The following is a 12,327-nucleotide window of genomic DNA, read 5'->3' on the forward strand; positions in this document are numbered from 1 at the left end:
ATGTCCCGCTATTATCTGCTTTATAAAACACAAGTTTCTTTCCTTTTTGAAATATTAGCAATATTTAAAATGTTTTTATTAAAAGAAGTATGAAAATATTTTTAAAGTAAGAAAATGAATATAGTTGTTCTTTCTTTCTGTTAACTTGTGCCTGATATCCACAAATATTGTGAGAGTTCCTACCTTCATCTTGAGTGCAGAAGTAAAGATCTCCTGGGTACACACAGCTTGTTGTTGAATCACATATCCTCATTCTACATGATAAGATGACTCTCCCTACTTTAAAATTCTGTTAAACAAAGTAAATACTTTCTTGGAGTAGAATATTTTGTGGTTTAGTGACTCAGCTCTTTTTCAGTACTAGAAGCTTGGGTCCTCAATCAGTCAGTGCCACAAGAAAAAACTTTTTTATGTCATCCCTGATCAAAAACAAAAAGGTGGGGGGAGGGAGTGCCTGGCTGGCACAGTCAGTTGAGCATCGAACTCTTGGTTTCGAGTTGGGTGGTAATCTCTGGGTCATGGGATCGAGCCTGGCGTCAGGCCCTGCACTGGGCGCGGAGCCTGCTTGAGATTCTCTCTCTCCCTCCCTCTGCCCCTCCCACTCATGCTTTCTCTCGCTCTCTCTCAAATAAATAAATCTTAAAAAGGGGGGGGTATTTATTTTGTACCCACTCAGTAACTGAGTACAGTTTATAGGCCTAGAAGATGATATGGTTCTTAACTCCTAAAAAGCCCATAACTAAAATGAGAAAATAATGTATGTTCACAGAAAACCTGATGTGAACACTTAACAAAGAATGCTAGGTTGCACCTTACTTGACTGGTTTGACCTATAAAAATGTTACGTCATAGCATTCAGCCTAAAAGTTCACAACCAGTTACTGTCACTCACCTGAAGTTTGAACGTCCTTTAGTCCTTTGCTTATGAAGAGCTGTTGTGCCCAGAGGCCTGTCCTGAGCCAAGGAAGTGTGGGGCCAGCAGCGTTTCCCTAGAAGAACTGGACGTTTATGCACATGCGGTGCTGCCTCTTTTCTTCTGCCTTCTCCTGTTTGTCCTTGGCTGGCTACATTACTTCCACATGTGGGAATTTTCTTTCCTCCTAAGCATACCCTCACTTTATTTGGAATACTTCCCTCTTTTCCTCTCTCTTTCCGCTGTTGGCCAAAGGAAACTCCCTTCTCCCTCGCTTCCCTTCCTTCCTTTTTCTCTTTGCATTCTTTGTGTCTCTTTCCATTCTACTGTGAGTCGTGATCTCGTAGTTGGTGGGTGTAAGGCCCGAGAGCAAAGCTAGTAATACATCCATATGAGGAAAAGGGAAAAGTACAGATTTTGTTGTGAAACAGTAATAGTCTAGATCTGGTAACAATAAAAGCCCTATTAAGTCACTTTATAATCCCTGAAAAATTCTCTAACCATTAACTCTTTTTCATTGAATGTGTTTTTTCTCAATAATCCATATCCCAAAAAGAAAATAATCTGTACTTGAGAGAAAGAAATACTATTTCTTCTTTTTTTAAGGTTTTATTTATTTATTTGAGAGAGAGAGAGAGAGAGAGCATGAGCAGGGGGAGGGGCAGAGGGAGAAGCAGACTTCCCGCTGAGCATGGAACCTGATGGAGGGCTCCATCCCAGGACCCCGGGATCATGACCTGAGCCGAAGGCAGATGCTTAACCGACTGAGCCACCCAGGCGCCCCAAGAAATACTATTTCTAAGGCTGTTTTATTGCTTTCTTGTTTTTTAAACCAATTCGTATTAGCAATCTTTTTCTTTCTTTTCTTTTCTTTTTTCTTTTTTGCTATGGTATACTGTTTTAGCTACATGAAATTGACTTTTCATGTAGCTTATCTGGGAGTTAAACTACCATTTATAATATTGTACTTACAAGATAATAAGTCAGTTACCTTAAAAAAAAGTTTTGGAACACAACCCGTTGGTCAGTTGGGATTTCCTTTAGTATAAACTGGATACCTCAGGGGGCAAGAAACCCAAGATTCGTTATAATCAGAAGTGTACTAGAGGAAATGAAGTTTGAAATTAGACTTAGTAGAATTTGAGAGCCTGAGATTGCCAAGATGACAGGGGAAAGAATGAATAGGAAACCTGAGCAAAGAATAAATAATGAAACCAGTTGTGCCTCAGGGAAGAGCAAACAAATCTCTCTGACCACAACTGAGGGAAGGATGGGGTTGGAGTGGCCGTGGAGTACCCCTTAGCGGGGAATTTGGAGCTTGTTACTGGCATCTCTGTAAGGACAAATTTATTAAGCTAGATGGAGAGTAGTGATAACTTCTTACACCATAGAGGAATTCAATTCATGGGCGCCAAGAGTATACCTACCAGTCTGTTCTCAGATTCAGCTTCTCATTGTCGTCAGTCAGCAAATCTGTATTCCTGATGTGTCTGTAATATGTTTTGCATTATTACTTCTTGTTAGAAATGATTTTTAATTAGAGTTTTCTTTTGCAACATTATCACAAGTTAAAGATAATAATTGAACTCATCATTAACTAAATGATGACAATTCTAGTCACCACCAAAGGACATATCTAAGAGGCCTTAAGCAACTCTGTTCTCTTATAGTTTACCTATGTGGTGCAGGTGGATGGGGGAAGCCAAAGATGTAATTCAGACAATTATGTACTAATTACTAATCATTTTACATTAATCATTGAACATCTGCCAGGTATTTGGAAATTGAGGAAGTCAAAAATGATGAGTTTGACAGCTGAAATTGGAAACTAATGTAAAAACTAACATCTGTAAGAGTTATCTTGAAAAAGTAAAAAAAAGAAAGACTATTCTTATATTTTAAAATAATTTCTTTAGTTTTCATACTATCATCAAAGGGCATTACTATAAGTACCATATTGTGTGTGAAAATGTTTTATATGTCTTACAAGTAACATTTAAAGACTCAGTCCTCACTTTTAGGTTTATAAGATTTATAGAACACTCTATAGTAAGACTATATTAAGTAGAGCCTTTAAATCTCTGAATAGCTGTGAGGATTTTGAGAGTATCTGATTTGTAAGAAAAGTAGGTATTTGTGAGTTCAGGAAATACAGTAAATGCTGAAACTTTTTGATACAAGGAAAAATTACAATTTATCTTGAAACTCTTTGCTTCTAAAGTTGCTATAGTGTAATAACACTTGCAGTAATGCAATTATTATCAAAGCTCAAGTTTGGTGAAGATAATTCTTTGAGTGCCTGGAAGGGCTAACTTAGGCAGACAAGTGTGGTGCCAGGTTCTTTAGGGACCCTAGAGTTTCATACATTCTTACTAATTGTGGTTGGCACCAGAGTCATTTTGGATTATTGAGCTAAGGTGTGGCAAAGGTAAACAAAGGAAGCAGATGATACACAGTAAAGTTGCTATAAAGTCAACTTCAAAGTGTGTGACATCACCATAGACTTCTGGAAAATAACAGATGGACCAGCCTAGCTGCGACTATCGTGGTTAGGAAGAGGTGCTTTTGAACCAGAGCTTTATACTGACATTATTTGAAATAGTCATCAACAGCATAAGCTCTACAAGCAGCTGCTGTAGACATGAGTCAAATCATTTTTGCAGAAAGGGCTTTGTATTCACTCACCCAGTAAACCCTAACTGAACATCTGTGATGTGACAGATGTGGTTATATGCCACGGCAAAAACAGAGAATCATACACATGAGCTCCGTAAGGAGCTTACTCTCTGAGATAAAAGAACCCACTCTGTGAGAGAAAGAGCCATCAATGATTATAACGAGAGTACAATATAGCAAAACTGCCTGTAATGTAGGGTGTGTAAGGGAGCTTAGTTTGAAAGGTAGACTGGGTCCAGAAGATGGAAGAGCTTGAATGCTGGACTTTTTATTCTATACCCAGTGCCCAACCGTTAATGGCTTTCAAATAAGAGAATACATTAGAGAGATCAATCTGTCTGTAATGTTAGAGCAGGTTGGAGGATGCAGAAGAGACTAGGTAGGAGAGGATAGCTGGAAAACTCTCTAAACTGAAAACATAATGAAGTTGGACTAGGATAATGGTCAAATGAATGGACAAGGGTTTCACATACTTATACCCCATCACTTCTTCCTCCAAAGGATTTACAGTGTATATCCAATTAACAATGTAAAGGTAAAGATCAGGAAACTAAAAGAATAATAATGTGATAAGACCAGAAAGACAATGACTTAACAGAATTATACATTCACAAAGTTCTGTATGATTACTAAAATTGATTTGCGGTCAGATACATCATCCCCACTGTCTGAAAGACAGTAGGTGAGGAAAAGAAAAGCTTTTTTTGGCACTTAAAAATGAGAGAAGTTTCTCTTTTCAGGCCCCATAGAGAGACTATTAAGTGAGATGGTGACTAACACCCTTCTCAGCTTCCCTGCAATGTGTACAACAAAGAGTTCTTATGTGGCTGCATCTTTAGTGTGTCTCAAAGCAAGCTCAGGTGTGGTGACAAAGGGCCCCTTGACCAGTGGTCAGAGGTGGGGTGATGGGAGCAGGAGAGCCCAGGGATGACTCCCCAGTGTTGCCCATGGTGATTTAGGATTGGTTTCTACACTTGTATCTATAATCATATTCTGCCAGGCTTCTTGCTCCTTGCCTGCCCCATGGTAATACAATCACCACTAGCTTTACTTTGTGTTGCAAAGGATAGCAATTTTAAAAACTCTCTCTTGCATTATTAATTTGTTATTTATGAGCTTAGGAAGGTCATTAGACAGTCTTTCTTTGGGGATTAGATATACCATCAAAAGAAAAGCTACATTTGCTCTTCTCTGCCATTAGGTTATAGGAACTTGAATAGCCTTAAAAGGAAAATACCAGCAATCAAGAAAATTTCTTTTATATTTTAACAATGAAATTGTCCAACTTGTATGTTATAAAGAGAAATTGAAAAAAAAAATACCACGATCTTTGGTTCCTCTAAGTGAGTGAGTGTGCAATCGTGCATAGAACATGAGTCTCCTACTGAACCTGAGCCTTTCCTTGAGACACAGACCTCGGTTTGTCAGTTCTCCTGGGGTTTGGGACAGTTATTCCCCAGGTTGTTTTGGTCCCCTGTCCTCTTTGCTCTTGCCCAGAATGAGATCCTTCCTTCCTCTGGGATCGCCAGTAATGAAGCCAAACTTTGTTGAGCCCAGTCTGGTTCTAGGTGGGCTTCATAGTTTCTTGATCATGGAGAGTGATCCCAGATGACCAAAATTTACAATTATTGGTTCTGAGGGAGTTTGATTAAATTTCACAGACTCTGTAATACCCAAAGCTTAGATTTCACAAAATGGAATTATTATGGCAAATGTCCCCAGGCTTTGCTGGAGAGAAGATGATCTGCATTCCAGTGGTCAGATATGAGGGGAACTTGGACATTCTGCCCCACATAGCACATTGGGAGATGGTCCCAAACCTTCAAGCTGCCATTTAAAACATTGAGGGGCCCAGTGAGTGTTACTTTTTATAGAAACACTAAAAAAAAAAAGGATGAGTAGACTGATGATCTTGTGCAACCAGTAGATGGCAGAGTTTCTGCATTAAAAGCTATACCGTTTGCTGGTGCTCAGTACTTCTATTAATGTCAGAGTATTCTTTGTGTAGCCAAAACTCCTAGGATGTTTTGGATTTTTAAAACTTGAATGAATATAGAAAGTTATATTTATATCTCCATCCAACTGTGATCATGAAACTCATCTGCAGAGAATTTGAAATTAGTCTCTAAACGGGGAGTCAGGTGGGTTCTGTACTCCCATCTCTGCCATTCTTGTTTCTATATCATTTAATAGTTGAGCCTGATAAATATGCTAGCTCAAAGTGACATCTGTATGATACCTAGTAAGCTGTTATGCAGGAAATGTTAACTGACATACATATGCATAATTAAAATAACTGGTACTTACTGAGCACCTACTATGTGCCAGTACTAAGCAAATGAATATTAGCTAATTTTTATGAGCATGAGCTAATTTAATTCTCATGACAGTCTAGTTATTATCCCTATTTTGCAGATGAGGGAGCTGAGGCTTAGAGAAGTTATGTAACTCACCAAGTTCACATAGCTAATGGCTAGGCTGGTATGACTTGAAATCTGTGTGTATACCACAGAGATATTCCATCTCCTATTTGGCTGAGAAAATTAGAAGACTGAATATGACATTGCTTCTGAAAGAAAAATCCATTCTGTAAATCTAAAATCCTTGGTTTCCAAGGTAAATAAATGTGGTTTTTTGTTTGTTTGTTTTCTGGTGATAGGACAGATTTACAGGGCCTTACGGGTGACACTGTCATTATTTGCCTCTGGGTGAGCCTTGGCATAGACGTCAGACTTCTGGCTCCATGCACATGGCTAATCAGCAGGCCCCCCAGTTGTGTCAGCCTCATGGCTTCTCGGAGCCATTGTCTCTTCAAATCTGCAACGAGGACTGCACCAGGTAATCTCGAGGGCCTTTTCAAGTCTAGAATGTTCTGGTGGTGTGTGTCCATAATCTGAGTTGCTCAGGAAATGGTAGCTCTCTACCATTTAGAGGTTGCCGCAAAAAAACACTACCCATACTATTAGCCTGTAGTGAATTAAAAGTTTCCTCTCTTTCTTCATGGCCAGGAAACTTATGTAGCTGTACAACCACTGCCTTGATTCAGAAGAATTTCTGGCGTTTTAAGCGCTCATGAGGAAAAAACTCAATGCAGCTGGAAGCCCCTTCAGAAACTTTGAAACCCCCGTTCCAAGCCTTATCAGAACACACGAGGAATTCTTTGAGTAGACAGTAGACGGCAGTGCAGCATCAATTTGCACCCTGCAGTTAAACCTAAACCTTTACTTTGGCGTCACATTTTATTATTTTACATGTACGTTATCTCTGAAGCAAGAATTATTAGATAAAGAGGGGCGCCTGGCTGGCTCAGTCAGTAGAGCATGCAAGCCTAGTTTAAAAAAAAAAAAAAGAAGAAGAAAAAACTATCAGATAAAGAAACTCCTTGAACTTGCTTTATATTGGACTACATGTATTAAAATGCTTGAGGAACAACTTGATGAAGTAGACCGAATTAGGAAAACCTGAAACAGATTTATGGGAAGCAAATGAGGCTTACGCTTTAAGGGCCACTCCCAAGGCTTTAGGAGAGGTCCTAATGTTATAAAGTTTGAAGAAGTAAGATATCTTGTTTTCTTTTTCTTAAAGAGGCCCCCCAAATGATATAAGCCTCAAGCCACACAGAGCGTGGATTTGTCTGGAAAGCCTTTTTTGGCTTTTAACTTAGGAAAGGGTAGACAATCTTGCCATTATTAATTTCCTACCAAATTAATCTCCAGGGAAAACGGCAATCTGGTTTTTAAAACCAAGCCAAATAAAAAAAGGAAACAGAGTAACTGGATGAGCCGCAAATATTGCGCTTATTTATGAGTCTGAGTAAAGTGAAGGAGTTAACACTGAACCTCTTTCATTTCTGGCAACATATCTGTGCTAAAATAAGGAAAGTACAGGTTATAATTAGCAAATCAATAAATTATTCTCTGCTAAAACTCCAGACCAGTATGGCAGTGTTTGGGGCATCTTATTATCTTATTTTGTCTTTTTTTTTTTTTAACCCAAAGGATATTGTCCTTAATAAGAGATCAGTAGTGACTATTCACAAAGAAAACTGTACTTCCATTTACAAATCTTAACTTTCTCACCGGGGAGCCCAGCTCATCCTTTCTTATGACTACCTGTAGTCTACTCCAGAGTTAAACTAAAATTTACCCTTTGGAAAAGCAAAATTAGCCAAGTTTCCAACTGGCCTTTCCCTTTACAAACACCACTTACTAAGGTTGGCTCATAGGCAGGGAGATTTATCTTGCCTCGCTCTGTGTATAACTGTTATTCAGAATAATAGTGCCCCCTTAAAGGGCCCCTATGTCCACTAGGCCTTAATACCCTTGAGAGCAGAGGGTGGGTTTGTTCATCTCGTGTACCTTGACATATGACACACACACAGAGATGTAAAAATGCTTGCTGAAAGAATGAAGCTAGATGTTGTTAAAAAGTGACCACATGGCCTAGGGACCCTCCAGCATGATTCTGGGTCTATTATTTTTGTGTAATATTCTGTGAAGATTGGTTTCAGCAGACAAACTTGTATAATAAGTTTGCTGTGAGTACAAGTTCCGTGGCTGACACTCTGGAGAGGACCTAGAAACGCTCGTGGGGTGGCCTGAGCATCTGGGGTTGGGTGAGAAGCTGTCCTAAAGTTGAGCTCTGCTTGTGAAGCCCTCCCAGCCCACACATCCCATGGACTTCTTTATCTCCCCAACCCAGTCCTGGAGCCAAGTTTGAAATAATGGCGCCTGTGACCAGGTGCACAGCCATACTGCCTGTATCTGAGTCAGGAGGAGAGAGAAGTCAGCCAACACGTCATCAGCCTCCTCCTCTCGAAGGAAGATGAGAGGCTATTGGCTGTACTACGAACACTCAGAATTTCCTGTCTCAGAATTATGGACGAAGCAAGCACCATTCCTGGACTATTTATAGTAGTCCTCCCTTCCTCTGGCCACTGAGAAACTAAACCTACCTTCTATTTCTTCTGTGAATTATTAAAGTCTTGGATTTTTAGTTCTCTTTACACTTCATTAGTATTCTTCACTCAAAGACCTTATCCTGCTCCAGTATCTTTATTCCAGCCTTAATTATACAATTAAGAAATGTATCAATGCTTATATCTGCTCAATTGAAGATAACAGAGAACACCCAACTCAAAATGGCATAAGGAATAGAACATTCATTATGTACCATAACAAGAATTCTAGAGCTAGGGCAGGTCTAGGATTGGTTAATCCAATTGCTCAACAATGTATTTGAAGACTCAGGCTCTCATATTTCTGTCTGCTTTCTGCTCCATCTGTTCTCCTTGGCTAATGCCACCCATAGTTCCAAGGTGGCTGTCACAGTCATCATATGCAGTCAGGACACTGGCCTACAGGGAAGAACTAGTTTTTTCTGTAAACCTTCTTTTAAGAGAAAGACCTTCCACTGATGCCTTCAGCAGACTCCCTCACATCTCATTGGCCAGACTTGCACCAGATAACTCAGACAAAGTATAAACCATTTAGAGGGTCAGACAGACATAAATCAATGGGGTAATATCAGCAAGAGAGATGTATGGACATATGCCTAAGTCAGTTACTGGCAAGGGGAACAGGACTCCAGGAACAGACTAATCACAATGGACTACTAAGCCAGAAGTGGCTTCCTCTGAGGCACATGGAGGGTGGCTATCTGAACAAAATCAGGGTTACTAGTGAAGAAAAAGTACATGTGGAGTTGGGGTGGGAGGGGAGAAGTGTCTGGGAGTTTGAATAAAGGAAATGGTTTTGGGTAGGAAACCACCAGGGTTGACTAGAACACTCTGCCTTCATTGGTTTCCATTTCTTTTAACTCTAATAAATATTAATCCTGGGAATGATTCCTTTTCCCTGGCATAGCCTAGATCTTTCTCCTAATGGATTTAGTTCCTACTTTATTTGCAATGTTCAGGAAATGTACAAATATCTTTTCTTTTCTTAAGAGTGATGACAGTAGAGCAACCAAGAAATCGTAAAATGAAATTGGATTGCCCAAACCTATCTATAAGTGCTATTTATCTACCTATCTAGCTCTGATTTGTTTTCTGCATAGGGTTTAAAAGAATTCTGTTGGCCACATGGCGAAGTCCTCATGGTTTATTACTAAGTGTGTATGAGAGTACCAAATTATCTAGAACCCTGGTAGGTTTTGAAGAATGATCTTGGCTAATTGGAAATAACAGACAGAAATGTGCCTTTGGGTTTCTCGAGTTTCCAGAGTTCTTGATAGGTTATTGACATAACTATGTTTCCATTCTTTTTTTTTTTTTTTATGTTTCCATTCTTTACAGAGCTTTAGAGGTAGTGGATGGAGGCCATGTGGCTCCAGAGTGCCAGAGATTTGCAGTGCATGGTGGGGAATTCCAGCTCCTTCACACCACAGCTGAGGTGCCTGGCCCTTTACCTCTGGAACCTGTAATGTTTAAAAAGGTAATGCTTCATTTCCAATATTTGGCTCCCAGGAATAAACACTTTAGTGAACTAAAACATGGTAAAATAACCCTTGCCTGATTGAAAAACATACTTAAAACGAATGTAAATTGTAAAAAGGGCATTATATATCAAAGCACCATGATAAATAATGAGTCTCAAGGGATGATCGTGAATCTTTGCTCTATGCTGCCTTCAGATGTTCTTCCTCATTGTCATGAGTGCCTTTTGCCTGCCTTTTTTCTTTTTGCACAGACTGTGTTTCAACTCAAAGACATACAAAGTATATGGACATCAGTATTTGGAATGCCCATAAAAAGCATTTATACCACTTCCTACTGCAAGGATTTTAGAGATGGTGTTATATCAACAGTTACTTCTTAATATCTAGATGTTTGCATGGAAAGTTCTGACTCAATTGTATTGCCTTAAAAAGAAAAAGAGCTTTCCCCAATGTGGGAGATAGAGAAGTGTATGTATGTTAACCGCATTCAATCACTCATAAAAGGATATTACTCACATAATTGTCTGGGGCAAAAAAGCACAATGGTGTTGTTAGTCATAGTGTGAGAGCTGGTGGAGCCGCCAGGCTTTGAAGGTTGTACAATACATTTCTTGTTACAACCCACTTCTGTAAGATCAGTGAGTGTTAGTAGTGAAAGATATTTTGTTGTAAGAGAAATCCTCCCCCCACTAAAAAGAAATTTGCTTTAGTAATCCTGTATACTAAAAGTTAATTATTAGTGCAAGATGAAAAGTTTTGGAGATGGGATGCACAACAGTGTGAATATACTTAATGGTACTGAACTGTATATTTAAAATGATTAAGGTGGTAAATTTTATCTTATGTGTATTTTACCACAATTTAGAATAAAAAAATTTAAAAATTACTTAGTGATGAAAGCAGTAAAAAAAAAGACAGGATGAGATTGTTAGTTCATATTTTATATTTTATTAGAACATGATAAAAGAAGGTAGGGAGGGGCTTCTGGGTGGCTCAGTGGGTTAAGCGCCTGCCTTCGGTTCAGGTCTTTGACCCCAGGGTCCTGGGATCAAGTCCTGTGGTGGGCTCTCCTCTCAGTGGGAAGTCTGCTTCTCCCTCTGCCTTTGCCCCTCCCCCAGGCTCATGCTCACTCTCTCTTTCTGTCTCTCAAATAAATAAATGAAATCTTTAAAAAAAAAAAGTAGGTAGGGAAATGCAATAGAGAAGCTTGCAACTCCAAACAGCATAATATCAGAGTATCTGAAGTATAAAATTAACAAAACATTAAAATAAAAAAATCAAATTTAAATTTTAAAAATTAAATAAACCTAGCTTACTGTATATTATACTTATCTTCAAACTGGTTTCACATTTTGTCCTTTCTTTATAAGAAATAGTTTAAAACTGTAAACAAAACCTAATAAATCTAGTCACTGGTCCTAGCTAGAGTTTCAGGTTGTTTCCTACATTTGTCCTTTAATAACTCAAAATAAAAATAATGTGTACGTATCATGCCATTAACTGTCCGGTGATGTTTCCTCAAGTCCAGGAAACAATAGGCCGCAGCATTCGGAGCTGGGGCACAAGACAGATCCCCTCAGAGGGATGGCCCTTCTCCCGTGGTCCACGGCCCAAAGACAGTCCTGTCTTCTTCACAGTGCTGATATACCATCTGAACATGGTCTCTTGGCCCTTCCTTGCTCTCCTGGACTATGGTCAGGGAGCCCTGAGCACGGGGCAGCCCACAGGGAGAGACCCCAAGGCCAACCCAGAGTGCTCAGTACTGTGAGGGTGGGCAGGGACAAGGAGGCTTGCAGCTCGAGACAGGTGAACTGGGGACCCAGTGTAGCAGGGAGCCAGAGCAGAGAGAGAAGGGCAAGAAGGTAAAGAAGGAGGCAAAAGCAGACTGTCGGTCTGGCTACACCGTCTCCGAGTGTCACCTGAGATGGGCTCAGCCAGGCACCACCTGAAACTCTCTACTTGGCTTACACATTCCCACTGAGAGGTGGCCAAATACCCACAACAGGAAAGACCGCCTCCAAGATCCCCTTCTGGGTCTGCCTGTTGTCTGTCTCTCTCTCTCTCTGGCCCTCTCCCTCCATCTCCCTACCCTCTCTTCCCCTCCACCATCTCTCTTTCTTACTCCTGCTCTCTCTGGGCTCTGGCTCTCTTGATCTTTCTCATCGGCATAGTCTAGGAGGCCTGAAAGAAAGGGAGAAGCAGGAGAACAGGCTTTCTCTTCCCTGCTGATGTGTTCTCAACTTTGTCTCTCAAGATCATGGCTGAGAGGAGTTGGTGGATCATTCTCAAAAGTGCAAGAC

General features: G+C 40.0%; 1 protein-coding gene across 2 annotated transcripts in view; it reads left to right on the top strand.

Moving 5' to 3' along the window:
* Positions 1–12,327, top strand: part of CRYBG1 (crystallin beta-gamma domain containing 1) — a 202,014-nt gene that overhangs the window by 79,994 nt on the left and 109,693 nt on the right. For both annotated transcript variants that reach the window (XM_073893718.1, XM_025863329.2), the window contains exon 2: positions 9,885–10,023. In XM_073893718.1, the coding sequence (XP_073749819.1) occupies positions 9,885–10,023 (139 nt within the window). The remainder of the gene's footprint in view (positions 1–9,884; positions 10,024–12,327) is intronic.

Source organism: Callorhinus ursinus, unplaced genomic scaffold (genome assembly GCF_003265705.2).
Source record: "Callorhinus ursinus isolate GAN/ISIS: 27379988/994484 unplaced genomic scaffold, GSC_fseal_2.0 scaffold6, whole genome shotgun sequence".
Classification (NCBI taxonomy): domain Eukaryota; kingdom Metazoa; phylum Chordata; class Mammalia; order Carnivora; family Otariidae; genus Callorhinus; species Callorhinus ursinus.